We start from the raw sequence: 27,788 nt of genomic DNA, 5'->3' as shown, positions 1-27,788 counted from the left end.
TCAGACTCCAATAGGAACCGTTTCCTGAGTGTCACGTGTATCAAATACTGTACTTCCCGAAAGGGGTCATGACCACCTCGTTTTTAGAGCTGAGAGGACAGGCTCCGTGAGAGGTCTCACAGCTGGCAGGCTGGGGAGCTCCAGGAACAGAAGTTCCCGCCAGTCAGCTGCCTGCCTCACACTCAGTGTGGACGTGTTTGCTCTTGTGGAAAAAAATGGGCAAAGAAAACTTGGTCTTTTTTAAAATGCATGCATACATAATTACCGCATGCTCATTGTCGAAAAGTGGAAAATACAGTAAAATCTAGTCAAGAGAACAAAAGTCAGCCATAACTTCATTATCATAACTATCGCAAGCATTTTGTTAATAGTTCCTTCTTTCTCTGTTTAGTGTTTTACATAAACGCGTTCATATTTTATATACATATATAAAATATACGCTAACACAATATAAACATTCACTCAACATTAGATCACAAGAATTTGCCTGTTTTATTAAAATTTATTTATAAAAATTATGTAACTGCCCATTGGTTCACTGTATAGATAGATATACTATAACTTAACCATTTTCTCATCATTAGACATGTTTTGGTTGTTTCCAGATGGTTCTTTAAATTAAAAAAAAAAAAAGGATAGATGGACAGTAAATTAAATTCATCTGAACAGAGTTCCACTTATATATGTTTCAGTGTTTTTTATATCAGCATGTAAAGCAAAATCCAAGATCATTTCTATAATTGTAATGTATTGATGACTCAGTTTTCTGATTGAAAATGGTCCAGAGACTCAGGAGAGATTATTGCTCATCCTTTGAACCCACTGTTAGTTTCCGAAGGAGCGATCTGTGGGCTCCAACATCATTTTCATGAAAAGCCGTGTATGGACTTCTAGAAAGTCAGCACTAGAAGGAACACCAGAGGTCATTGAGTTTTCCCCCTTCATTTTATGGGAAAACGGCCCCAGAGTTACTGATGGAGTTGGGACTGGAATCCACTTCGGTGCTTTTTCTATCACACCATACTGCCAAAATTAATACCATGTCCTCTTTCTAGGCATACAACAAAGCAGGATGAATAATCTCTGACATCTAGAAATTTCATCCAGTGGGTACACAGAATCCCACAGAGTGATGGAATGTAAGGTCGTGTGGGCTGAGTGCCAGGTACCTGCTGTAGGCAGGGAGAGCTGAAGGAATTCAGAGGGGAGAGTCCTGGGGCCTCGCATCAGGGAGCTGCATGAAGGACATAGGGCTTAGACAAGTGACGAGTAGGGAGCCAGGAATTCCACACTCACAGGGTTGGGAGAGAAGCCACGGAGGCACGTGGTGTTAGCCCATGGCCTGTTCCATAATAGGGGACTGTTTCACCAAGGAGAAGCGTTTGCGTAAAACTGCTGGCAGGCGAGGTTGGAACCACATAAGGAGAGTTTGGAATACCAGGTTAAGGAATTGAGACTTTTTCTGTAGGAAGTTAGGAGCCATTAAAAACTGGGGCGGGGTGACTTGTGCAGAGCTGATGGAAGATAGACCCGAGACAGGAAAGGATGCTGGAAGGGACACCTGTTGAGACATTTTTGTCAATATTCAGCTACAGGATTGTGAATATCGGATTAATTCGTGAGATTGAGGAGGAGGAAATGAATTGGAGAGATGTTCACTCATTCTTTCAGTCAGCATTTATTGAACTTCTCTTATGCGCTAGGCCAAGTTTTTGTGACTCCTCAAGCAGCTCAGCCAACATACAACATATAACATATGTTAAGTGCAGTAATAGAGGTATGTGAAAGACACGGTGGTTCACAGAAGAGGGAGTTTCAGTAACTGATAATGTCGGAAAGAAGGGAAGAATTCGGTAATTAACAAAGTGGGGAACAAAAAGATTTGGAGCTTGGATGACGTGCCAATGGTAACCTCTCTGAAAGAGAAAAGTCTGAAGGGAAATGTGGCTTTAGGAAAAAGGTGAGGAATTCCCTTTATGCCATCTTGAGTAAGAGAGAACAGTCTGACATCTGGTTAGAAACATCCACGAGCGAGTTGGTGATACCAGAAATCTAACTGAATGTCGTAGGAGCTCTTGACTTAGAAGATCTTGAATTCCAAAAGCCGCAGTTGCTTGGTTCAGTCTGACCAGGATTAGCATTTGCAGTCAAACTAAAAATATTAATCGGTAAAAGAGGAGACAAAGGTTGGCTTTGGGTGTTTTCTCCCCGGAGGACTAGGGATCTGCCTTCTGGAGGCTGAGAACTAATCAGAGCATTAGCATGACGACACAGCTGTGAGGTTACCCACAGTGGCAGCAGAGTAGAACTTCTGTGGATCGGGAAAGAATGAGGGAACCATTAAGCTCCACTTCCGGAAGGGAAGGGCTTTAGGTGCGGACACAGGATAGCATAGAGGCAATTGAGTCTGTTCCATAAAAGGAAAGAAAACTATACCCTTGTCGTGGCTCAGTCCTGTGCTTGCTGGAGATGGAGTGCTGCGTGGGTGCTCATTTTGGCTCCAGCAGAGTCTTCTCAACTTTGGGCCAGTCTTATCCTTCCCGGTGGCTCTGTGTCTGTCTGACTGCCTGGGTAGAAGGAAATTTCTGGACCTTGGAAAGGAAGGTGCTAGAATTCCTCAGCTACAAACCACTTGTGGCACCTGAAAGGGAATTTCGAAAAACACTTTGCTAGCTAATTGTAATTGTATGGCTTTTCTTATAGGTGACATTAACTACCAGGAATTTGCTAAAAGACTCTGGGGTGACATCTACTTCAATCCCAAGACGTAAGTAGGGTGTGGGAAGTGACTCTTTAGAGGGGTGATCTGTTTTCCCAGTTAAGTGAGGACAGACAGAAAAAGAGTTCCGAATTTTAAAACCTACATTTCTCTTAGTAGGTATTAAACTTCGGAACTCTAAACGTGGGCTACCATCTTTCCTCCTCTAAGTGAGCTGGCATCACGAGCTCTAACGGGGTGAGAGGCTGTTTCTCTTGGGGCCTTTCCAGCTAGTTCAGGCCTCCACGAGAGTCATAACCATATTCCCTCTCAGGAATCTCTGGAAATTTTATGATCTCATGCACACATTCCTTCCCTTTGACCCTGCTCAGATTCAGAACTTAGGAAATAGCCCCTGGAGGTCAATGACAGGGCCTTCTCCCTCCTGGATCACCCATGACTTTTCTTTTTCCTCTTTAGGCGAAAGTTCACCAAAAAGGCCCCAAACAGTAGCTCCCAGAGGAGCTTCGTCGAGTTTATCTTGGAGCCCCTTTATAAGATCCTCGCTCAGGTGAGTGTGTCGGCCACCTGGTTCAGGTCTGCCCTTCTGAGCACAAGGTGGACTTGGACTTCGCCCTCCTCTAAACTGCTCAGTTTTGTAAGTAGGAGGATGATTGGTCACCTGTCTTCTGGAACTACGACACTACAGTCCTCTAAGTGCTGTTGAATTCAGAATAAAGGGGAGATGTGTGAAAGAAGGAAAAAGGCACAAGCTAAAGAAATTTAGTGCAAAGATTTTGACTGTTCAAAAGAATGTGACACTTGAAAACTAATAATTTCAGTTATGGAGATTTAACTTAGATATAATTGTCAAAGTCCTCGTCTCTCTGTCTCCCTCTCCCTCTCTCCTCTGTCTGTGTCTCTCATATACATATGTGTGTATGTATGTGTACATATATATATATTTGTTATAGCGTCATTTATAACAGTAGGAAAAGAAAAAAAAACCTGGAAATAAGTTAAATGTTCATCAGTCAGAATCTGATTAAATGAATTATGATACCTTCCATAAAATGTATTTTGCAGCTATTTAAAGAATGGCTGTATGAGCTTGGTGGTAAAGACTGTTCTGGGCACATATGTATTTGATGTTTGTCAGCTAGAACAGGATACATCAGACAGTGGCAAGGATATAGTTAAACGTGGGGATGCTCCAAAGAAAAGAGTATAATGTTGCATTTGTATGACTTTGTGCTACCTAAAAGGGTAATGTTGTATAGGAATTTTCATACAGATTTTTCTCCTAAGGCAGTTATAAAATTTGCACGTGTTTAATAAGCATTGCACACAGTGAATACATGCACATACACAAAATGTGTGTGGCCATTCCAACTGACAAAATAATAAAACATAGCAACAAGACAAAATAACATGATTAAAATTTATTAGTGCTGAAAAATACTTAGTATCTTGTGTCAGAATGGAATGGATTAATAAAAGAAATTTATAGAATCTGTCTCAGTAGAGACCTTGAGTCTGCTGAGGATGATTTAGCTTGGCCCTGCCCTGACAGTGGATGGACTGCTAGGTGACCTTTTTTGGTTCCTTCCAGTGCAGTGATCCTCTAAATCAGAGAAGTCTCTAAATAGGGAAGCATAAGGGATTTCCTGACTGGGATGAGATGCTGCTCTTCAGACACCAGGGGGCAGCACTGACAGCAATCCGTCTGAGAGTGCCAGGTTTATTAGCTAATGTGGGCATTTAACCAAGCCAGGGTTGGTTGGAAGGGTGGGTCCCAAAGACTTCCCTGAAACCAAATAGTTGTCCTTGCCAAAAGCTCTCCCCATAGGTGAAAACCTAGTGCAGTGACTCTTCAAAGTGTCTATTGGCCTTCCCTCGTCCTCCCCTGCAGCACCACTGTGGGGCTACCACGACAGCTGACATGATGTTTGGTCCTGTCACAGGTTGTGGGTGATGTGGACACCAGCCTCCCGAGGACCCTGGATGAGCTTGGCATCCACCTGACCAAGGAGGAGCTGAAGCTGAACATCCGCCCGCTGCTCAGGCTGGTCTGCAAAAAGTTCTTCGGCGAGTTCACAGGTAATAAAGAGCTCATGGCCCCTTAAACGCCACCATCCTTATGTCCTGCCACGTGTCACGTGGAACTTTACTCCACAGTGTCGTTCAGAGATCCGAGGCCCTTTTAAATCAACTGCAGGTTGGAATACAGAGCTCCTGGGTTTTTTCCCAGCTCCTTTCCTCAGCGGATGGTACCAAGAATTCTGTCTTGGGAAACAAAAGCAATTAACCAGGAGGAGGATGCAAATAAAAGAGATGGTGAAGCAGATTCTGAGGTTCTGGTATTTTTGCCAGGGGCCAGTCAGGAAGGTGGACTGGTGGGTAATGTGAAGTAGTGGGGAAAGCACCAGGCTAGGACTTGGGAGACATGTTGTAGACTCTTCCGTAGAGCTCCTCTCTCCTGTATTTTAGTTACACAGAACGCAGGTGATATAGTAGAATGAGCCCTGGCGTGGTTGAGAAACGACCAGAGTCTTGATCCTGTTCTGATCCTGGCCTTTGTGTCCGTGGGTTGACCCTGGGCCAGCCACTTAATTTTTTAATATATTTTTTAATTTTTTTTTATTGGGGAACAGTGTGTTTCTCCAGGGCCCATCATCTCCAAGTCGTTGTCCTTCAATCTAGTTGTGGAGGGCGCAGCTCAGCTCCAAGTCAAGTCGCCGTTTTCAATCTTTAGTTGCAGGGGGCACAGCGCACCATCCCATGTGGGAATTGAACCGGCAACCTTGTTATTGAGAGCTCGCACTCTTAACCAACTGAGTCATCCAGCGCACCTCTGGAAGCTCAGTGGCAGCTTGTTGTCTTCAGTCTAGTTGTGGAGGGTGCAGCTCACTGGCCCACGTGGGAATCGAACCAGTAACCCTGTTGTTCAGAGCTCACGCTCTAACCAACTGAGCCATCTGGCCACCCCCCAGCCACCTAATTCTTGTGTGACTCTAATTTCTCATCTGTAAAATAGGGGAGTGGAAAAAGTGATGGCGAAGGGCTCCTTCGGCAGTCTCTTGATTCTGAGTCTAGTGGGATTTAGGTGTCTGAATCTCCAAGAGCATAATTGTAGTAGTTCATTCTGGGCTGGCCATCAGTCTGACATGGAAGGTACCACTAAAAGCAGATATGCCTGCTCCAAGGTACTAATGGAGGTGCTCTTTTGTATGGCTTATTGGCTGTTAGAAAAACAACATAACTTATTGAATAGAAACGAATGCAGTGTTTGCCAAAGGGGAAGTCAATTCGGGGATTGTTCTAAGTAGATCTAGAAACAAGAGATGAAGTACTTACTTAGTTTCGTGTAAGTGCTCACTAAATGCTTATATTCAATAAAAGGTCATGGATTGATAGAGATACTTGAAAATTTTTGTCAGCTGAGTTCCAAGGAACCACTGAGACCTGCTTCTTCTTCTTCTTGGTATCAGTGTGACTCCAGCCTTTTAGCAGCATATTCTCAGGAAATGGTGTTACTTCCCCCTGGAATCATAAATATCATAGCTTTTGGAGCAGAAGGTCCTCTCACTTTTAGCTTTCTGACCATTGTGAGTGGATGAGTAACTCACCACTCCCTTCCCCCTGTGAGGGTGTAATGGCTTTCTGTTCCTCCACAGGCTTTGTGGACATGTGTGTGCAGCATATCCCGTCTCCAAAGGTGGGCGCCAAGCCCAAGATTGAGCACACCTACACTGGCGGTGTGGACTCCGACCTCGGCGAGGCCATGAGCGACTGTGACCCCGACGTAAGAGACCGTGGCCCTCACGTTCTCTGATGCTTTCCCTCCTGTGTGTGGTGGGGGCACAGCCCTCCCATGAGCTTAGTCAGATGGACCTGAATTCAAACCCTGATGGTACCGCTCCCAGTGGTACGATCTTGGGAACATTGTTCAGTCTTTCTGAGTCTAAAGGTCTTGGTCTATGAACTGAGAATTACTAATAGGTGTGTGGTTGTTAAGAGAATTAAGTAAGAGTACGAAAGTGTTATTGTAGTGTTTTAGATGGTGCCTGACAGATAAAGGTTTAACAAATGGTTGCTAATCTAGTCAGTCCCAGCTTTTACAAATTCTTGCCCAACCTTTCCCTAGGCAGTCTCATTTCTCGACAGTTGAGAGTTGTGAGTGACATCTTCGGAGGAAATCTGGGGCAAGTTAGTCTTGTAATCTTCCAAGTTAACTATGCCAGTCTGCCCTCCCAAACCTGCTTCTCTTCCCTATTGCCTTCGTCCCCCCAGAAAAAAGGAAGAGTTTTTTTGCTATGCCTTTGACATTGATTAACGAATCAGCGGGGAGAATGGGGCTGGAATTTTCCCAGGAGATTGCCACGTCTTCCTCTAGGTCTGAGCTGCCTCCTCATAGAGCTCATGTCATTGCTGTCACAGCAAGTGGAGACAGTGACACTTACCGAGAGAATATGTGTGGTTGAGGCTGCACTCTGTCCCCTCCCCAGGGCCCCCTGATGTGCCATACTACCAAGATGTACAGCACAGATGATGGAGTTCAATTTCATGCCTTTGGCCGGGTGCTAAGTGGCACCATCCATGCTGGGCAGCCTGTGAAGGTGCTGGGGGAGAACTACACCCTTGAGGATGAGGAAGACTCCCAGATATGCACTGTGGGCCGCCTTTGGATCTCCGTGGCCAGGTACTGTCAACCAGAGCCTCCAGGGGCCTGCCCTGGCCTCTGCTGGAACTGCCCCAAGGGGTGGTCTTTCCTGGAAACACAGTAGCTGCCTGCTCCCTCCAATAGGAGCTAAGATGGCCCGCCCTCAGCAGATCTGTTGACTTCTAGTTCTTACTACCCAGTGTTGCTAGGACTAAAGCAGCTACTGTTGGGATAATGCCAAGAGCCTGCCTTTGCGTTTGGATGGCTTGGATGGACTTTTATAGCAGCATTTCTGTTTTTACTCATCTTAATCCCCTCTTCCTTTTCTGTGTTCCTTAAGTCATAACCTTTATGTTTCTTCCCAGAAGAAATTGTTTCCTAACCCCCACTGACTATTCTTTAACCACGAGAGGAGACTTTGTTGGATCCCTTGTAGCAGCCGCATCTGCAGAATCAAACTTGGCTTGGGCCTCTGGGCTGCTTGTCAGCTCGTAAGTTTGGCATCTCAGAACGGGGGCAGTCATGTTCCTGACGTGGCTGCCGTACCTCGCCGACTGCCCATTCCCTCCAAATCCACCCCATTCACTGGAAAGCAGGAGAAAATGAAGAGCTAGGAGAGTTGCGGTGTCTTCTGTGGTGCTTTTGGCTTCTCCTTACATTCTTCACCTTTGGCATCAGCTTGCTTACCACCATCACTCAACTAGAATTAGATTTTCCTGTCTTGTTCTCTTATAACACCTGGCACTTTCCTCTCATGAGTTTGTAACTACACATTTATGTAGTTACAGGATTGTTTGTTTATTGCATCCCTCCCCTGCTAGAATGTATCTCTTTGGCTCACCCCCTGCTCCTGGCTCCGAGCCTGGCATACAGCAGGCGCTGAGTACATTTTTATGGAATGAATACTCCGCCCCCGTTTCATTGCTGCTTCTTGGTGGTTGCTCCAGGTACCACATTGAGGTGAACCGTGTTCCCGCTGGCAACTGGGTTCTGATTGAAGGTGTCGATCAACCAATAGTGAAGACGGCGACCATAACTGAACCCCGAGGCAATGAGGAGGTAAGAGTTTCTCAAAAGACAACTGGACTGGCTGAAGCTAGAGGGTCACAGGGAACCACGGCCCACGTGAGCAACAAGCAGCAGAACTTGCAGGGGCCCAGCCCGGATCACTGCTGCTTCCTGGTTCCAGGCTTCGGCACAGGCTCAGCCTTCTAGATCTGCCCCTGCTGAAGTCTCCCTGTGCTCAGTTCAGGTGCTGGGAATTAGAAGGAGTTCCTTTTATTCTTTCCCTCCTCTCTCTCTTGTTCTGCCAAAATACACGGGAATAAATGGCCCTTCAGATTGCCTCCAAACAGCCCCGTGGCTCCTGATTGGAGAATAATCTTTGAAGTGGGTCCTTAGCTCCTCTCTTACCTCTGTACCTTCTGTGCCTGCTCAGGCCAGATGCCCTCACTCCTCTGCGTTTTGGATCTCAGGCTCAGATTTTCCGGCCCTTGAAGTTCAACACCACATCTGTTATCAAGATTGCTGTGGAGCCAGTCAACCCCTCAGAGCTGCCCAAGATGCTGGACGGTCTGCGCAAGGTCAACAAGAGCTATCCATCCCTCACCACCAAGGTAGGCCTGAGGCCTGCCCCTCTGCCAAGCCCTGCTTGCCCCAGCTAAGTGGTCTATGCTGCCTACTGCTTCGCGTCCTTCAGGTGTCTCTATCAGGAGTTAATCCCTATCTGTCAATGTCATTTGAAGGCAGGATGAGACCCAGGGGCAGGAGGGCAAACGTGTATGTACATCTTCCACAAGTAGGTCTAGTAGGAAAGAGGTGTTCTTTGAATACACTTTGAATTGATTTCCAGAAAATATAGAAGGAAAAGTGAGTTAGTCTGACCCTCCTGCACTCTTCAACCCACCAACATAGCTTTCTGAGTAGTTAGCCAGGGCTGAAGGGTCAGCTTATGGCCACAGACGGAGGTCAGGCCTTTCGCTGAATGGCTGAGATGGGAATTACAGTGTTTCCCCGAAAATAAGATGTAGCCGGACAATCAGCTCTAACGCATCTTTTGGAGCAAAAATTAAAATATAACATATTATATTATGTTATATTGTATATTATATGTTATATATTATGTTACATTAGACTCTGTTTTATGTTATAGTACAATAAGACCGGGTCTTATATTAATTTTTGCTCCAAAAGACACATTAAAGCTGATTGCCAGCTAGGTCTTATTTTCGGGGAAACAGTAAATTGGTGACCTTACGCCCAGTAGCGCTGTGCTCAGTGATCAGAAGTCTTGAGGACTGATTCATAGGTTGCTGCTCCCCACTGATCCTTCTTGAAGAGGCTGGAATTGACACTGGGCAGTGGCTATTTCTGGGAGTGGGTTTGGGTACCTCCTCTTGGCTTTTAGCCTTGGTTCTGTTGCTGGCACAGAGAGTCCAGGCTGTGACTGCCAGGGCTGTTGTGTTTCAGGTAGAGGAGTCTGGTGAGCACGTGATTCTGGGTACTGGGGAACTCTACCTGGACTGTGTGATGCATGATTTGCGGAAGATGTACTCGGAGATAGACATCAAGGTAAGGCGGTGGCCCCTTTCTTGAGCACCTGCCTGACCAGGAGCTTGGTTCATAGCTCCAGACTGATTTTACAAGCAACCAAACTCTTGATTCCCCTGGAAGTTCCAAGGGAGGTGCACTAGGAGAGGAGATCTGTTTGGGAAAAGCATGATCTGTTGCTCCCTACATGAGAAGGGATTTGAGATCTGGTTTGCCCCCTTCTGCAGAGTTATTCTCAACGTCATACGTTTGAAGTCAAGGCTCCCAAGCCAACGTTATTCTTGGTCATTTGTTTAAAAAAATAGTTAGGCCATCTGTGGTGGGTAGGACTCACAGATGGTTTCAAGGAGAGAGTGGGTCCTGGTTCTCCTGGATTAATTGTCAAGTCTTGACGTTCCCCATGGCTTCAGTCTCCCAGTTGAGACACACATTTTCTCCAAGGCCCTGTGGTGATAGGGATGGGTACCCTCAAGTTCCCCCATTTAGACTGGGCTATAGAAGGCGCTTGGTTTCCTGGGAGCAAGCCAAGTGGGGGGTCAGGGAGGAGCAGTGGTACCCAGAAATCACAGGTTGAGAACAGAACAGGCATTCGTCAGTCAGTCTCTAGTACCAGCACTGACAGACCCCGGGAGTTACTCAGTGAATGGTGGTAGGACGGCTAAACAGATGCTGAAAGACTTGGGGGGCTGTAATTTAGGCCCGAATTGGATCCCCACATCCTCTTGGCTCCGGAATATAAATGCTACACTACACTTACGTTTTCTCGGGCTTCTTAGTGATGGTCCAGACTATTGGCCTGCTATTATGCTCGTCACTGCTGCTCATTAAGACGGGGTCTCACCGAGGTGGTGTTAAGGGCCCTCAGAATTCCCTTTGGCACAAGGTTATCCTTCCAACAAAACTAGACCTTGTCTAATAATTTATCTGGTTTCCCAGGTGGCCGACCCCGTCGTCACCTTCTGTGAGACTGTGGTGGAAACATCCTCCCTGAAGTGCTTTGCTGAGACGCCCAATAAGAAGTAAGCTGGGGGTCATAGTGTCCTTGGGACTGACGGGACACTCTTCCCTCCCCACCAGCTCCACCACCATCACAAATACTATGGAAATAGAAACCTCAAAGTCTTAGGATGGGGGTGCTTAGGCTGCTTGAGTTCTAGCCCAGGCCTCTGATCCGTTATGCCTTTGGATGTGATGCTACGGAACTCTTTTCTGTAAGACTCTGTGCCGGGATGGCTTTCACAATTACCACTTCGCGTCTCTATACAATGTGACCATCTTAAAATGTTGCTCCACCCCCTACTTTTTAAAAGAGTTGTAGATTCAAATGAAAGAAGACAGAATATGCTAAGCCCTTTGGGCTCTACGCTGCCTCTGTGGCTTTCACTGATGTCACCACCTTAGCTGTTCCCTTCGTCACCCTTTTCTTAGGAATGGCCCTTAACGCTAGTCCTGCTCAACCGCCTCATTACTCATTTCCTGTTTAACTAGAAACAAGATCACCATGATTGCTGAGCCTCTTGAGAAGGGCCTTGCCGAGGACATCGAGAACGAGGTGGTCCAGATCACGTGGAACAGGTGAGGACGAGGCTGAGGAAGACAGGTGCCACCGTTGACCTGCGCGGCCTCTAATACCACACGTCCTGGGCATTGAGTTTGTGTCCCGCTTTGCTGTTATCCTGGGCACAGTGTAGGTGGGCTGAGGTGACTGTCCTCCGGCAAGGCAGGGTCCTAGGCCCCTGGAGCCAGCGGTCACAGAGCTGGCTGAGCGGCCGTTGTCTCCTCCTTCCCCCAGGAAGAAGCTGGGAGAGTTCTTCCAGACCAAGTACGATTGGGATCTGCTGGCTGCTCGTTCCATCTGGGCTTTTGGCCCTGATGCCACTGGCCCCAACATCCTGGTGGACGATACCCTGCCCTCTGAGGTACGGCAGAACTCACAGGAGCCATGTGGTGGTCTCTTCGCTCAGGTGGAAGAAACTGCCAAGTGTTCTTTTTCCCCTGAAAGTATTTTGTATCTTCTGGTGAAGAAGGTCATCCTCTGACCAGGGTACCGGCCCTCTCCTCCCTCTAAACTGCGATTCAGGGGCACTGCTAAAGGGCCCTGTGTTTCATGCAGGTGGACAAGGCTCTTCTCGGCTCTGTGAAGGACAGCATCGTTCAAGGTTTCCAGTGGGGAACCAGGGAGGGACCCCTCTGTGATGAATGTAAGTCTATGTTTCTCCGCCTTTGCTACCTTAGTTCTCTAGGAGGGGCCTTGCGCCCAGGTGTATGAGGTGGGGTAGGGTCATCTTTGAGACCTGGCAGGAGAAGCTTGGGGCACACAGAGCCATCCCATGTCCTAGACTGGCTTCCGCCCTTCCCCCTCCCTATACTGTTGCTACCACTTAGTATATCCTGGAAGTGAAGTCATTTCTAGTTTGACATTTGTTCCTCATTTCTGAGAAGAAATGTGTTTTCAGGGGTGTGTCAAGAGGAAGATGGGATTGGAGTGGGTTATAGACCAGCATTGGACTTAGTGGACACAAATGTGCAATTCCTGTATCTTACTCTACATCCAAAAACAATTAAATGTCTGCCGAAGAAGCACGTAAACTTCTAGGGAAGCTTTATGATGTCTGAGCATGGCCTGAAACAAACACTATAAACATGCTAAACTTCTGACCTCTTTGCTACAGGCCTTGGGTATCCTATCAGAACACCCATCTGTAGGGCAATTGTGTACCCTACCTTTTGTGGCCACAAGACAGCTTTAGGGCTACCAGAGGCCCCTTGCTGCTCTGCCCGTGGGCTTCTGTTAGCACCCAGCCACTCCTGAGTCAGCTGCCCCATCTCCCTTTCAGTGATTCGAAATGTCAAGTTTAAGATCCTAGACGCAGTGGTTGCCCAGGAGCCCCTGCACCGGGGCGGGGGCCAAATCATCCCGACGGCCAGGAGAGTCGTCTATTCTGCCTTCCTCATGGTAAGTGAGTGGGGTTGTGCTGCTCCAGGGCGTTAGGTGGGCCCAGCCCCTCCCCTTTAGCAGGCTCTCGGTCCTCAGCCCTCCCTAAGCCAAAGAACACTTTCTTGCTGCTGTTGCAGGCCACCCCTCGTCTGATGGAACCTTACTACTTCGTGGAGGTGCAGGCCCCTGCAGATTGTGTCTCTGCTGTTTATACTGTCCTGGCCAGGCGCAGGTGAGCAGAGCAGGAAGTCACTGGGCCTTGCCACCCTCTCTACTCCTGAAACCTAAGGAGCTAATTTTTCAGAAGGAAGTGGGAACAGGAATGAGGAAATCCCCAGCTTTCCTACGGATTAAAATTTGAGATTCCTTCTTGATCACCCCTCCTCAGAGAGCTCCTGGGGAGAGTACTTCAGCGTGTCAGTGGGGGGAATATCTGTAAAACCTTGTCCAGCAGTGTTCCCATCCACTCTGGCCCACAGGTCACTGCCCCTCTGACCTCCACAGGGAATTACGTTGATAGCCCCACCCTTTCTGCCTTCTGTAGTGCGTTCATGGTGATTTTCTCTTTGTTGGTAATTCTGGGTTGGGGTGTATTTGAGGACGATTGCTTCTCTGCTTTTGGCCTCTGTGGGGCTAGGGACTCAGCCTCTGTTGATCTGTCTCAGGGGCCACGTGACTCAGGACGCACCCATCCCAGGCTCCCCTCTCTACACCATCAAAGCTTTCATCCCAGCTATCGACTCTTTTGGCTTTGAGACGGATCTGCGGACCCACACCCAGGGGCAGGCCTTTTCCTTGTCTGTCTTCCACCACTGGCAGGTGAGAAAGTGGTGCAGGCTGGCCAAGTTGGCCCCCCCACCTGTACAAGGCCAGTCCCTTTTGAGCTGTTCTCCTTTCAAATCCTGACTGACCTTTCCAGCCTCCTCGAGAAGAGGCCTGCTGCCAGGCCCACAGGCCCTGGTGGTCTGCCGGGACCGTCTGAGACCCCTTTGCCTTTCAGATCGTTCCTGGTGATCCTCTGGACAAGAGCATTGTCATTCGCCCCTTGGAGCCACAGCCAGCGCCTCACCTGGCCCGTGAATTCATGATCAAAACCCGGCGGCGGAAGGTGTGTGTCCCTCAGGCCCATCGCCACCCCTGCACCCCAGGAGTTTTCTCTGTCTTCCTTTCTTCCTTTTGGACCCTTCCCACAAAGACTAAGAGCAATTTAGTGTACAGTGTACAGAGATGCAGTCTGTACGGGCCTCAGGCCACCAGACCTGGGGCCCAATATGGTCGGGGAGGGAGGGCCTGCTCCCCAGTGACAGCATCCTGACGGCAGGGCTCCTGAAACAGCTCTGTGGACACTCCACCCCCAGCAGCCCCCCCGCTCAAGCACAGGTCTCAGCCGGCCCCCGGCTCAGTCAGCCACCACATAGGGCTCATTCTTGCATTTGCCCCCACGCTCTCTGTAGGGCCTGAGTGAAGACGTGAGCATCAGCAAGTTCTTCGATGATCCTATGTTGCTGGAGCTCGCCAAGCAGGATGTCGTGCTCAATTACCCCATGTGAGTGCCGGGACTGCTAGCAGCTCCTGCGCCCTGCGGTGGGCTGCGCCCGGACTGGAAGCTCGGAGCTAATGTGACTTGGACTCCATGTTGTCGGAGAGTGCCCAAGAGCCGCTGTGACCATCTTGGAGGCCCAAGAGCCTCCAACCCAGAGCCCAGTGAGGGAGCGCATTTGGCCTCCCGGTCCCTCCAGTGGCCTCTGTCTGGCCCCATTCCAGGGAACAGAGAGGAGCTTTGGCTCAGGGAAGGAGACGGGGATGAAAGTGTTTAACCCCCACGGGCCCTGTCCTCAGAATTTACGTGGAATTTTTTTTTTAACAAGTTTGACCTTAGACATGGTTTATAAGGGACCAGAACATTCTGACCTCTGCCTTGCTCTGTTCCTTTCATCCCATCGTCCGCCCCTTTCCTCCAGAACAGTGGAGTCCTGGTACTTGGGTTCTGAATGCATGTCGTCTCCCGTGAGGCATCACTGCCTCTGCTCCCAGCTGCACCGCCTTCCTGCCTGGGTCCCCAGGGACACAGCCTGTGGTGGGAGGAACGCCTGCCTCTTCATTCAGTGTTCCCATGAGCACGGAGGCCTCTTCACTGCCCCCACTCCCCACTGGCGTCCTGTCCCCTACCAGGCTTCTCTGGGTGGGATCTGAGCTGGCTTGGGAGTTCTTGGGTTGCTGGGATCCGAGGTCTACTGCACTTCCCCGTCTGCCTCCTGAGAGTCTCTCTTGCCCCAAAGTGATTTCCAACCCTTTGCTCTAAGTCCCCCACCAGCCACTACCAATCCCTTACTCTGCTCTCCCCCAAGTGAAGAACAGACTGACCGATTTTCCACAAAACTCCTTTATTAGGAACATGGCAGGCATCGCTGTGAGAGGGTCTGACTGCCCCGAGCTGTAGGAACCCTACTTCTCTCCAGCATCCTGTGCCGTTCTCTTGATGTAGTCTCTGTACATTGTATACACAGCACCTATGTGAGGGAGAAGGAAACACACCCCTTGGCATTGAATGCTTCACCCATCCTCAGACTCCCAGGTGTCCCAGAGAGGAATGACAACTGCAGAGCCCCAGGGGTCTGTCTCCAGCCAGTCTCCAGCTTCCCTGTTCATCTCTCTGCCCTAAGGCTCAACAGCTGCTACAAACACCTGAGGAAACAGCCCGTTTGACAGTTCACAAAGCATTTCGTGTGCATTTCTATCTGTGAAACCTCATGGCAGCCTGTGATAGAGGCAAGCCAGGTGTGGTGATCGTGTTACAGAGAAACGTCTGTCCATGGGCACACGGCTAGTGAGTAGCTTTCTGCCTCCTGTTCGAGAGTGGAAGAGAAATTGAACATATGTTTTACTGCATGGTTTTTCTCTCCTCTCAGACAAACTGTCGTGAAACAGTTTGCCGTCCCCAAAAGGGACTGCACACAGTCCCCAAAGGCCTGGGGCAGGAGATTAAACAGGGAACCCTGATAACATCTCAGTACCAAGGACTTGATATGGAGCCTTGTATAGGGAACAGGCACTGAAATCTTGGTCCCTTAACTGTCAGGATTCACAGCCCTCATTCTCGTGTGACCCCCACCAAGCTACTCACCTAGCATGATTGCACCCACAGCACAGGCCTGCGCTGCCACTCGGGTATGAATCAGGTGTATGGACATCTTGGTGGAACCACGAGCCTTCAGCCGGTAAATCCTGTATGCTGCCAGCACCAGGCAGCCTCCTAGGCCTGTATTCAGAGCACATGACCCCTGGGCCTCATCCACCAAGCACATCATTCTCCAGATGAGAGAGATCTCACTAGACAGGCTGGGCATCTGGGTAAACAGCTGCTTTGGGGCAGCTTCAGTGAGGGGGGCGTTCCTCTAGATGGCGTTTTCAAAGTGGCTGCCTCCCTCCAATGACTCCCCTCCCCCATGTACAAATAGTCCATCATCATGACTCCCCCACCCCCATTAACTCTGCTCTGGGCCCTTCTCCAACCAACGCTGGCTCCCCCAACATCCTGGTACAGCTATTTTCCTGCTTTCCCAGGGCCTTGAGGAAGGAAGCCCTGGAGGACCCTTTCCCCTCCTGACTGTCAGTGCCCTTCATTTCTCCATATCCCGTGCGCTCTTGGCTGCCACCTCCACCCATCCAGACTCCCTCATTTCATTGTAAGGCACTGGCCTTTTATCCCTGGCACCTCTGCTGTTGGTTCACTATTCTAGCTGTTGCTTGTTCAGTAGGTAGGACCACTTGAGTTCTCTGCTTCCTTCTTTGAAAGGACTACCCTGTTTCCCCGAAAATAAGACCTAGCCAGATAATAAGCTCTAATGCATCTTTTGGAGCAAAAATGAATATAAGACCGGGTCTTATATTACGTAAGACCAGGTTTTATGGTAAATAAGACTGGGTCTTACATTAATTTTTGCTCCAAAAGACGCATTAGAGCTGATTGTCCGGCTAGGTCTTATTTTCGGGGAAACACAGTAGGAGACGTTCTCTGAGAGAAGGCCCCTCCCTGCCCCCCATTCCTTCCTTTCCCGCTCACCTATAGGCACCAGCGGAGACTCCCTGCTCTTCCTCAGGAACTTGGCAGACACGCTGTCCTCACCTTCAGGTGGCACCCACCAGCCTTTGTTAGTAGACATGATCCTGCCTCCAGATGTGAGCAGCTGGGGCTCCTAGGCTTCAGCCCAGTCCTAGGAGGAGACACCCCACAGTCAGAACGCCAGTGCTCCTCCGTTTGAGGTGGAAAGGAGGAAGTTGCATGCTAAGACCTAAGACCCTCTTACCATGCCCAACACAGCTGCTACTTGAAAAGATGCCCCAGGTGTCCTGTCTCAGATGGCTGGACCACTAGCGCCATTTCTGCATCTCTTCCTAACATCAGCCTCTTTCCCAACTCATTCTGTCTTCACTGTTTTCTCTGCTTCCGCCTCCCTCATCTGTATCCCTATGGGTGTCATCCTTGGGCCAAGAAAAGCAGCTGGAAAAATCCACAGATGAGGAAAAGGCCTTGAGCCTTGGGACCCCCCACTGGCCTTGAGTTTGTGCCAGTTGTTCCTGAGGGAACTACAGAGTGGGATCTGGCCCCAGGGATCCAGAGCCATCCCAGACGGTGACAGCATGGTTACCCAATCCCCAAAGCCAGAGATTCAAATAATCGGACATGGATTTGTGTATAGTAACGGGACAAATTCTGGTCCCTGAACTCCCATTTCCAGGTCCATCTCTTGCCAGGTTCTTTGCAAATACCAACCCCCTGCCTCCATCCCTGGGCTGGTGACCACTATTGTTCTACTCCTGTAAATGTCTGCTCTGCTCACAAACTTGATAGAGTCCCCGAGTCCTTGTCCTTAAACGAGGGGTTCTGCCTGTGGGCTGCCTTCTATCTAAGTCTACCCATGAGACAAACTCCCTGCTTGAAGCAAGTTCTATTCCTAGTTGCCCCTCTATCCTGGAGGAGTAGGGACTGTAGGCCCCACAGGTCCTCAGCACGCTGCTGCTTACCCCAGGAGATGGCTAGCAAGTGGACTGTGAGCAGCCGGGCCAGGGCTCAGCGTCTGCTGGTTTGAACCGGCCAAGAGCTGATGATGGAGCTGCCACTATGGGGTCAGGGAAGCAGTGTCAGGCTTTATGGAGACTTTGAAGTCAGGAATGGAGAGGGGAGGAGATTGGGCATCAGTCTTAACCCCCCATCCGCTGGGTTTCAGGCTGGGCTCCAGGCTCTCGAGAGCAATGAAAGACCAAATGGAAGGGAGCCCTTAACTAGACTCAAGCTTTTAATTCCTATGGACATATGCGTAAGTGGCTGCATCAGAGGTGGACTTAACATGAAGAACTGAGATGGGAATATAGAGGCAAGGATGGGTGGAGAGGCTGGGTTCTCCCTCAAGTTATACTGCCTCAAATCCTCTTATGAACACTGTGGGATGTAAATAAAATGCTCCAATTGTGGGAGGCAGGCTCGTTGGTCTTGGTCTGATCCCTCTAAGGATGCTTTCCGGACCAAGGAGATCTGTCCAGGACTTTGAGACAAGTGGGACTTCCCTCACCTTTCCAGAGCTCTTTATAGGGCCTGGGGGGTGATGCTCACTCAGGTTAGAGATGACAATGACCAGCATTAGTGCTTATTCTGTTCTAGGTACATTTCAAACCTCTCAACTATTCTGTATGGTAAGTAGCAGTTTGTTCATAGACAAGGGAACTGACCTTCCGAAAGGCTAAATGACTTATCCAGGGCTACACACCCTGTTTCCCTGAAAACAAGACCTAGCCGGACAATCAGCTCTAATGTGTCTTTGGAGCAAAAGTTAATATAAGACCCGGTCTTATTTTAATATAATAATAACATAATAATATAATATAATACTGGGTCTTATATTAATTTTTGCTCCAAAAGACGCAGTAGAGCTGATTGTCCAGCTAGGTCTTATTTTCAGGGAAACATGCTAGCTAGTAAATGCAGTGTCATGATCTGAACCCAGGTCTGGCTGGCTCCAAAGTTTGTACTCCTAACCTGCTTTCCAGGAGGCTGGCCAAGCTGAAACCCTCTCTGGATGGATATTGAAGTTTAGGAATGCTAATCCATCATGGTACCCTTGATTAGGGGAAGAAAAAGTACCTTCTTGTTAAGCAAATGGAGAAAGATTGGGACGTCCTCTGGTGAGTCCCACTCCATCCCAGGCCTTTGTTTCTTCCCTTGATTACTCAAGCCCGTGTGTCCTAAAGGGGCTTTTCAGCACTGGAAATTTGTCCAGCAGCTGATGTCTCTCTTTTCTCTCCCCAGCACTCACTGCTCTAGGAAGAGACCCAGGGTCACAGCAAATCCCCAGGGCCATCACATATCCCCAGCGTCCATGGGAACTCTCTTCCGAGTCATTCACACACTTTCCCATGCTGTCTCTCCTGGTTCCAACAGGGGCCTGAATTCTCAGGAGATGGATGGCGTAGTCCAGAGGCACATGGTGTAAATGTCTGGATGAGACAGGGCAAGAATGAGGATCAACTCCGAGCCCTTTGGAGAATAGCGACCACGCTATGGAGGGTCAAGTTCAACATCTCCTTGTTGAGATTATGTTGACACTCCCACAGCATCTCAGCCCAGAACTGAGAAAATAATAGTTGCTATGATTTCCTGAGCACCTATGAACCAAAAAGTATGCTAATTGCTTTAAATAGATTGTTTTATTTAATCCTCACAGTAACTATGAAGTAGGTACTATTACTGTTATTCTTTCCATTTCACAGATGAAAAACTGAGGCTCAGGTTAAATGGACACAGCAAGTGACAGAGAGAAAAAGGCCCACACTTCTAGCTCTTCCTAAACTCAAATCGCACTACTCTGGACTAGTGGGAGAATGACTGCAAAATGGAGGGGAAGTCCTGAAATAGAAAAAATAAATTTGCTTTTTGTTTCAAAAACTTCTGAGGATACACAGTAACTAAAGCTTTAAGGAACAGATTTCTGGAGAGTCCTGCTTTAGTAAACAGATAAGATACAATTATGATAACATTTTTGTTAATATGCCAAGACTTTAATAATTATTTCGATTTAAGCATTTTTACATTAGTAATTTGCTTCGAAAACTTTTCTTCCAGATCAGGCCACTCTAGTAGAAATTCTAACTTAGGGCTCTAAATGAAATAATGCTGACAGGCGTAGTGGATCCAGAGTATAGGCCAGAGTCAGACCTGGGATCAGTTAGCTGCTTGACCAACCAGCCTCTAAATACTTGGTCTTCTGCGGCTCAACCTCTTTGAGTCTATGTTGTCTGTAAACAAGGAAGCAGCGACCCCTAGGATCATCACACGGGTTACATAAAATGAGTGTTGACTCCCCTGCACACGGCCTGCTCTTCTTCCTCCAGAGTGTGCAAGTGGCAGGGACCGGCTAGCAGGCAGGGGGAGAAGTGGAAAGTCCCTGACGATAGATGGGAAGGTTACGGAGTTCTGAGTGTCCCACAATGCAGCACACCTTTCTCCAACCCCTCCCCCCCACCCCTTGCGGGGCTTCCCCCCAGCCCCACCGCCCTAACTGGAAGCTTCAGGCTCCCTATCGTGTTCAGGGGAGCAAATGGGGACTAGACTTGAAGCGCTACACAATCTAAGGCACAGCTGTGCTATATATAGCCCAAGGGAGCTGAGTGACCAGACAGGGGAAGGGAGGGACGTGCAGCTTTTGCCTGGAGCTAAGGAAAGCTGTGAGTGAGGGGATGATGAAGAATGAACTGCAGAAGGAACAGAGGATGCTCCGAGTTGGGATTGAACCGGGAAGGGCCTAGGCTGAAGGGCTAGGGGAGTCTCAGGGGAGGAAACATGAGGTCATACCGTTTTTCCCCGAAAATAAAACCGGGTCTTAGAGTAACTTTTGCTCCAAAAGACGCATTAGGGCTTATGTTCAGGGGATGTCATCCTGAGAAATCATGCTAGGGCTTATTTTCCGATTACGTCTTATTTTCGGGGGAACACGGTAGTAATGAGTTCCCTCAAGTCAAGGACTTGAGGAACAAAGAATGGGGTAAGGGAACCAGGCAGGAGCAGTGGAAGTTTCCAGATGACGTGGCCAGGCTGAGGCAGCCTCTAGAGGTGCCTGGGGTGGGAAGGGTGTGACACCCCCTCCTTCTAAAAACAGGCACTGGGTTCCAAGGACCTTGCAGCAATTGTCCAAGGACAGCCCCAAGAGCCACGGCCTGGGCTAGGAAAATGCTTTTGGTACCCACTAATCTTACTGGCGAGACTGCTCACATAGTATGTGAAAAGATTCTAAGAGTGTGGTAATGGTAATTAGAAGGCTGAATCAGACTGTAGTGGTGCTGATGTTATAAAATCAGGTCTGGTGAAGGAACAGTCCTGAGCTGCAAAGGACACCGGTAGTGACCTCTGTCTCAGACAACGAATGGATGATCAGAGATTTGAAATGTTCTGGTAAGTCCTTATGTTGGATGCTTTTGAATACCCAAATACCCAGCTTTCTCTAAAGCACACTATGGGAAGGGACTACTGTCTTGAGAGCCTACAAGGTTTAGGCACTTCAGGTGTTTTACTTATTCCTCACAACAGCCCCAACAGGTAGATCTCATTATCCCCATTTTACAGATAAGAAAACCAAGGCTCAGAGAGTTTTAAGTAATTTAGCCAGATCACACAGCAAGTAAAGGGCTGAGCTCTCCAACCAATAATGATAACCACTATAGACCACTTTACAACAGACAATGAACAAACAACAATAATGTGATTTCATGTATATTTCATCATCTCATTCTCACACCATCTTAGAAATACGAGTAAATGAGTACAAACAGCTGGGCAGAGCAGACTTCTGAACCCAGGGCTTCCAGTCATTCAAGGACTGTGCACCTACCCCACTGCCTCTCGCCAAGGCATGGTGGGTCTTGCACAAGCCCACTGTATCTGGGCATGTCTGAAAGTCCTCGCCTGGTGGGGGGTACCAGAGCAGGTCTCTTCATCTCCCACTTGTTTCTCCCCAATCGCAACTCCTGCACAGACTTTTCCTACCCCTCATTTGCAAGTAAATTGACCTTAATTTGAGATCCAGCGTTAATACACAAGAAAATGTTATGGGGCTCATCTTACTGTTCCTTCTATGCTATACTTGTATTACCTAATCAAAATAATTTTGACAACAAAAAATCTGCTTCAGCCAACATCCCTGTGGCGGGGAGAAGCAGTATAATGTGTCCCACAGGTTAACTGAAACTGCTGGGGATTATGGGGGCAAGGGGTTGTGTTACTTCTTTAACAATTCTTATTATGACAGGGCTTTCAGTTGCCAACAGGGAGCTTTCTCAAATCCTACCTCTCTGGGCCTCTGCTCCCATCCCCCAGCACAGAAAAATCTGCTCCGAGTTTACCAGCCAAATGGGGACCCTGGAAAATGTGTAATGGAAATAGTGACACACTGCAGTCTTCAAGTTGACCCTACAGTTCCCAAACCACCAGAGCCCCAGGGCGACTCTCAAAGTTCTCAAACTGGGTTTTGATCCTTTCCTGCCTGGGCCCCATGTGAATAAAAACTGATGTTGTTCTCACAGCACCCCGCTCCACCACTCCCTGCCAGAGGCTGGAAACCAGACCCATATTCCTGTTTAAAACTTGAGGCTTTTCTCTTTTCTTCCCTCTAGCAGTCTTTTTGTGCTAGGAATGGTGAGCCTTCATTCATGCATTCACTCTGAATATACTTGCTAAGCACCTACCATGTGCTGGGCTCTGCTCTGGAAGCTGGGATGGATGCTGTGGCCCTGCCTTCAGGGAGCTCACATTGTAGCGGACACCCTGGTTTGTTCTGGACCCTGGTGAATGCCTGGTTCGGCGATCTTCTGGCTTAGGTTTTGGGTCTCAGTTTCCCCCCCATTAACTGGATTAAAGGGTGCCACTAGCTACCAGGGTGATAGAAGAGAGAAATAAGAGTCCTGACAAGGAGACAAAAGCCTTCGATCATAGTTCTGTTTTGTTTTTTGTTTTTTTAACTATCTACAGGTAAAACAACTTAGCTTCCTCGAGTCTCATTATTTCCACCTTTAACAGGCTGTACTACCAGAAGAGAGACAGGACTGTAGGTTTGGTAGTGTGGGCGAGGAAGAAACTTTCCTTTACTCTTCTAGGTTCTTTCAGCTGGTCTAATACTCAAATAGACATGAGATAGATTAACAAAATGACTCAATTTAATTATGTAATACCTATGGGAACCCCACATACAGGAGAGGTTCAGAGACAGAAAGGAAAAATGAGATCTAATACGGCGTTGTGAGCTAAGGATACGGTAAGACAGGGGCAAGATCATTCACAGGGTGATAAGAACAAATTGTTCAGTAATTAAAAGTTTGTCCTGCCCTCTAGATACATCATAAAAATTTATTTCTGGTGATAACTCTTATTATGGGCAAGGCCCCTAATTTAACTTGTTTAAGGGAGAGGTAAATGTTTCTCGTGAGCCCCCAGGATCTCAGTTGCCTTCAGCTCAAAATAATTCACATGCCAAAGTGGCCCATCTTGGAGAGGCCTGTTCTGAACCCCTTCTGTAGTAAGGTAACAGATATAGAGTGTATTGTTCCCAATCTCCATGGAGAATGGGCAGTGCTAAAAGATCGGAAGCCTTCCTTGGCAGGTTCATCTAGGAATTTAAAAGAAAATAATACCTGATGATATTTCATGATATTTGATCATATATATAATTTACATATAATATATAATACACACTTGCTTTTATATTATTTACTTATATACAATACATACACATATAATCAAATGTTTTAACACCATTTAAAAAGTTTTTATTGAGTCCTAATATGCCACACAAAAGTGTACAGTTCAGAAATGGCAGCTGAACACACCTGTGCATTTAGCATCCAGATTCAGAGCAGAACAGGAACGGCCCCCAAAAGGCCCCCTCACGTCCCCTTCCAGTAATTTTCCTTCCTTTAGGGTAACCACCATCCTTACTTCTAACAGCACAGATTCGTTTTGCCTGTTTTTGAACTTTAGATAAATGGAAGGTTTTGTGAGTCATGTGTCTTGTTATGTGTAATTGTAGATTGTTCATTCTCATTGCTGCATAATGTACGATTGTGTGACTATAACACAATTTATCCTTTCTACGGTTGATGGGCACTTTGGGTAGTTTCCAGTCTTCGGGCTATTACAAATAGTGCTGCTATTAATACTGTGGAACAAGTATTTTGGTGAACGTTTGTACACATTTCTGTGGAATTCCCGTGGAATTGCAGTCAGTGTATTCATAGGTTCAGCTTTAGTAGATATTACCAGTTTTCCAAAGTGATTTGTACCAATTTACACTACATCAGCAATACGTGAGTCGTTTAATATTTCAATCAGCATGTACCATAATGTTGTCCTGTGTTAGTTTAGCTAATATGTTCTTTATTCGTATTTTCATTAAAAAATTTAGAGTCTTCACACCGTCATTTTAAGTACATTTGTAGAGAGGTAATGTGACAATGAGGGATGGTGGGGAGACTGTGGCATGACAAGTACACAGGAAAGAGAACTTAAGTACAGAAGGGACAGTGCCTACCCTGGATAAACAGCTGTGACTCAGAAGTAGCTGCCACTTGAAAATGGAGGCTCAAACTGAGCAAATTTTTTGACATTTTAGTGAGAAGCCAGAAATCCGGATTTTTAAAATTTGGCAATTAACTCATATATTTAGAAATATATGAGTTTTAGCCAATACAATTACTGGCCCAACAAAGCTTTGTCTGTGGACTGATGTCCAGCCCTAAAGTTTTCAACCTCGACTAGCCATTAGACTCTCGCTTTTGGGGTGGGAGTAGGAGGTTGATCTGTAGCAAGTCACCTCAGTTGTTAGAGCTTAATTTCCTCTCAGGTCAAAGAGGTAAAACAAAAGCCTATCCTTTTGTATAGTGATGGTCAAATGAGATAATTCAGGAGTACGGGAGTTGTCAAACACTATACAAAGTCAAGTGCTTTACCCACCTCCTTAATTGTCTTCCGTTGTTGGGCACTTACTCTACTTCAAGTATTTGAGGAATTTGCAGATTCTTACCTGGCAGTTTAAGACTGGAGATTCCTATGCCTACAAATTTTTAGGAAGTCTTTAGACTCCTGGGGTGCAAGGGGTTAAGAGGAAATGGACTATTAGTAGGGTCTCGCTAATCCGAGAAGTCCAGGACTTCAAATGTATCTAGAAACGGCACTGAAAGTCACGATTTAAAGGAGCTAGGCTAGCTAGCCCACCGAGGGCTTGTAGGAGCCTCGAGTAATTGTAGAGCAGAACCTAGAAAGGGGCATCAGCATCCCGTGTAACACCTGACCAAAGCTTTGTCGGAGCGCACAGAGGAAAACTCTGGGGCCGGTTGGACCCACTCCGGATACCCAGGTAAGGGCGTGTCCTCACGGTGCCGTTAGTCGCTCACTCCAAGTGAGGCCCTGCCGGCGGGGCACCCCGGTCCCGGGAATCAAGCTGGAGGAATGAACTGTCCCAGATAAGTCTGCGCCCACACCGGGTCCAGACTCCGCGCGGGTGAGTCCTACACACGCCGCGCCTCCGCCGCGTCCCGGACCGCCCTGGAGCGCGCGTAGCCCGGACCGCGTCAAGTTAGAGGCTCACGCCGCCGCCCGCGCGTTCCGGGACGCCCCCTCCCACCCGAGTGCCACGTGCCGCGCGCCCCCCGCTCCCAGGCCGCGGTGGGACGCCCCCGCCCCCATCGCGGCGCGTAGTGCGCAGGCGCCTCCCCGCGGGTCCGGGCGGCGGCGGGATCGGCTTCGGCCTCGGCTGTAGACTGGCGAAGGCTGCGGCGGCAGCGGCGGCAAAAGAGGAGGAGGAGGAGAGGCGAGGGTGGCGGCGAAGGCGATGGCGACGCGGGGCACATGAGGCGGCGGCCGGCGGGACGGGCCGAGGCCCGGCGGAGGAGGCGGCTCCGGGGGACCCCGCCGCCCGGTGAGGGACGGCCGCAGGGCCGGCTGAAGAGAAGCGAGCTAGGGGCGGGGCCCGGCGTGGGGAGGGGGGGGCGAGAGAACTTGTGGGGAGGCGGGAGAGGGGCCGGGGAGGACGGGGGTCCAGGGTAGAGGGGGTTGGAAGGGGGGACGAGGCGCCGCCGAGGGGTTCCCGCCGAGCCCCGAGGGGCGTCGCCACCCGCGGCCCGCCGCCGCCCCCGGCGCACCCTCCCGCTTTGTCCCCAATCGCGCGGTTCCCTAATTGGGAGGGAAACGGCTCGGAGGTGGGCCCGGGCCGCGGCGGCGGGCGGGGAGCCCGGGGGACCCTGGGCGCGCACTTCGGCGGCGCTGCGGCGGTGATAGCAACTCCGCCGGGCGGTTAGGGGCGCAGGGCCGCGCCGGGCGCTCCGCGGCTGGTCTTTGTCTCCGACGCCGGCCCCTGACAGCGCTCCCCACGGCGCGGGTTCGTTGGACTCTTCCCTGTAACATCTGGGCGCCAGGACTCCTGCCTCCCGCGAATGTTTTAGAGAAGATTCAGTGCGGAGACTGGAAGGGGTGAAGCTGGGGCGGGGAGCGGGGTAGTCGCCTCTTGATTAACACGTTTTCTTAACTTAAGATGATTTTTCTCACTTCGTGAAACTTTGGACGACTGTGTATGTGTGTGTGTGTGTGTGTGTGTGTGTGTGTGTGTGTGATTTCTTCTCACTTCGTGAAACTTTGGACGACTGTGTGTGGGGTGTGTGTGTGCGTGTGTGTATTTCCTTCCGTTTCCAGATTCAAAACTAAGGGAAGGCGCTAACGCTGTGATTGTGGGCAGTTGTGTGGTTGGCCGCAGCGTTTGGAGCTTTGAGTTGTAAAGATTTAGGGGAATGTGTGGTTTAGAATTATTTTTTCGCGGTTGTGTCTTAGATTGGGATTTCTTTTTCTTTGCGAAATGGGCGAGTTCGGTTTTATCATTTGCAGGAATTTTTGTTCATTGAGAAGTGGCCAGTGGTACAGATTCTTTGTGCTCACGCTTTATTTTCTTAGCCTCAAGTTGGAATCGAGTAAATCAAGTTGGAATGAGTTCTGGGTAAGCGTTATCTTGTATTCTTAATTTTAAAATTGTCATACATTCGTGTTGTGTATATGTTCAAGTGAAAATACGTGAAAGTACTATAAAAATCAAACTACTAATGAAAGGAATTTTAATTCCCTGATAAACAGAGAACAGCATATTTTAAGTACTTTATATGCATAAAAAGGGATTGATAATGAAATCTAAGGATCAAATCCTTTACCCCCTAAAGAGGTTTTAGGTATTACTATTTCAGAATAAAAATGCAGAAAAATAAACTTAATTACAGAGCTCCTGACTAAAAATATTGTGAATTGTGATTATGTTTACTGGGGGAGGGGGGGCTGGTTTTATTTTTTGGAATTTAGCATAGAGTTGTATATTGCAGTTGCTTTGTATTTCTTAAGTGCTATGTAATGGTAGAATTAAAGAAACGTAAAATAACTTCTGGGTAAAAGGTAAAAGGCTCTGGTAAACAAATCTCTCAGTGTTCTCCAGATCTTTGTGAGCAGAGATGGTAGGTGAAGGACATTTTGAAGAGAATACATCCAAGTTACAGGAAAGTTCTCCTTTCATTATTTGTCCTCATTTGTAATGGTTTAATATTATTTCACGTCTTACACTTCTGTGCACTTTTCCAAAGCATTTCAAACATCCTTTCCAAAAGTCAATGCTTTTAGCTTCTTTTCAGGTTGTGTGACTTTAGAATTGGTTTTCTACTTGTGCTAGGTAGCCACACAGTTTTCTTAAAAAGGAGCAAAGGACTCCTTTCTATTCAGTTCATGAAGGCAGAATTGAATTTTAGCCTTAAATCCAAAGGATTTCAGAGGGTAACATATTTTGAACAGAACAGTCTTACTTATAAATGCTGTTATCCCTTAATAATGATTCTTTATGCTTATTTCATGAATGTATAACTCAGCCAAAGGG

General features: G+C 48.2%; 3 protein-coding genes across 11 annotated transcripts in view; 2 read left to right on the top strand and 1 right to left on the bottom strand.

The window, feature by feature from the left end:
* Nucleotides 1-14,763, top strand: part of EFTUD2 (elongation factor Tu GTP binding domain containing 2) — a 33,292-nt gene extending 18,529 nt beyond the window's left edge. Inside the window, exons 12-28 of the mRNA XM_033091004.1 lie at nt 2,704-2,767; nt 3,179-3,269; nt 4,663-4,798; nt 6,376-6,503; nt 7,207-7,400; nt 8,309-8,420; nt 8,837-8,977; nt 9,831-9,932; nt 10,848-10,930; nt 11,400-11,486; nt 11,704-11,830; nt 12,025-12,112; nt 12,749-12,867; nt 12,987-13,081; nt 13,515-13,668; nt 13,850-13,957; nt 14,304-14,763. Coding sequence (XP_032946895.1) covers nt 2,704-2,767; nt 3,179-3,269; nt 4,663-4,798; nt 6,376-6,503; nt 7,207-7,400; nt 8,309-8,420; nt 8,837-8,977; nt 9,831-9,932; nt 10,848-10,930; nt 11,400-11,486; nt 11,704-11,830; nt 12,025-12,112; nt 12,749-12,867; nt 12,987-13,081; nt 13,515-13,668; nt 13,850-13,957; nt 14,304-14,399 — 1,925 coding nt within the window. The 3' untranslated portion in view covers nt 14,400-14,763. The remainder of the gene's footprint in view (nt 1-2,703; nt 2,768-3,178; nt 3,270-4,662; nt 4,799-6,375; nt 6,504-7,206; nt 7,401-8,308; nt 8,421-8,836; nt 8,978-9,830; nt 9,933-10,847; nt 10,931-11,399; nt 11,487-11,703; nt 11,831-12,024; nt 12,113-12,748; nt 12,868-12,986; nt 13,082-13,514; nt 13,669-13,849; nt 13,958-14,303) is intronic.
* A 121-nt stretch (nt 14,764-14,884) lies between these two features.
* Nucleotides 14,885-18,012, bottom strand: HIGD1B (HIG1 hypoxia inducible domain family member 1B). 2 transcript variants are annotated; one of them, XM_033091006.1, is made up of 4 exons: nt 17,875-18,012; nt 16,913-17,063; nt 15,974-16,108; nt 14,885-15,359 (listed from the first exon to the last, which is right to left on the bottom strand). In XM_033091006.1, exons 2-4 carry the CDS (start codon nt 17,010-17,012, stop codon nt 15,295-15,297), a joined length of 300 nt encoding a protein of 99 aa, XP_032946897.1. In that variant the 5' UTR covers nt 17,013-17,063; nt 17,875-18,012; the 3' UTR covers nt 14,885-15,294. The 2 variants fall into 2 exon arrangements, with proteins under 2 accessions (XP_032946897.1, XP_032946896.1); XM_033091005.1 differs by lacking the exon at nt 17,875-18,012 and adding an exon at nt 17,157-17,640.
* A 4,685-nt stretch (nt 18,013-22,697) lies between these two features.
* The window catches only part of GJC1 (gap junction protein gamma 1), a 34,989-nt gene continuing 29,898 nt past the window's right edge, over nt 22,698-27,788 (top strand). The window contains exons 1-2 of one of the 8 annotated variants that reach the window (XM_033091663.1): nt 26,079-26,264; nt 26,831-26,873. The gene's annotated coding sequence lies outside the window, so the exon portion shown is untranslated. Of the gene's footprint in view, nt 22,721-24,765; nt 25,245-25,631; nt 25,806-26,078; nt 26,265-26,295; nt 26,357-26,764; nt 26,874-27,788 lie in introns of those variants that run through there. The other 7 variants (XM_033091660.1, XM_033091661.1, XM_033091668.1 and 4 more) reach the window with 7 other exon arrangements.

This window comes from Rhinolophus ferrumequinum, chromosome 21 (genome assembly GCF_004115265.2).
Source record: "Rhinolophus ferrumequinum isolate MPI-CBG mRhiFer1 chromosome 21, mRhiFer1_v1.p, whole genome shotgun sequence".
NCBI classification, from domain to species: domain Eukaryota; kingdom Metazoa; phylum Chordata; class Mammalia; order Chiroptera; family Rhinolophidae; genus Rhinolophus; species Rhinolophus ferrumequinum.
The sequence above is the reverse complement of the archived record's forward strand: the minus strand, read 5'-3'. Positions and strand labels throughout refer to the sequence as shown.

Bases quoted from the DNA above. Each gene is read 5' to 3' on its own strand.
- HIGD1B (XM_033091006.1), bottom strand. From the start codon at position 17,012: ATGTCTACTAACAAAGGCTGGTGGGTGCCACCTGAAGGTGAGGACAGC. The intron at 16,109-16,912 runs GTGAGCGGGAAA...CTCTGAATACAG, and splicing joins GTCTCCGCTGGTGCCTATAG to GCCTAGGAGGCTGCCTGGTG. The intron at 15,360-15,973 runs GTGAGTAGCTTG...TCCCTCACATAG, and splicing joins TGTGGGTGCAATCATGCTAG to GTGCTGTGTATACAATGTAC.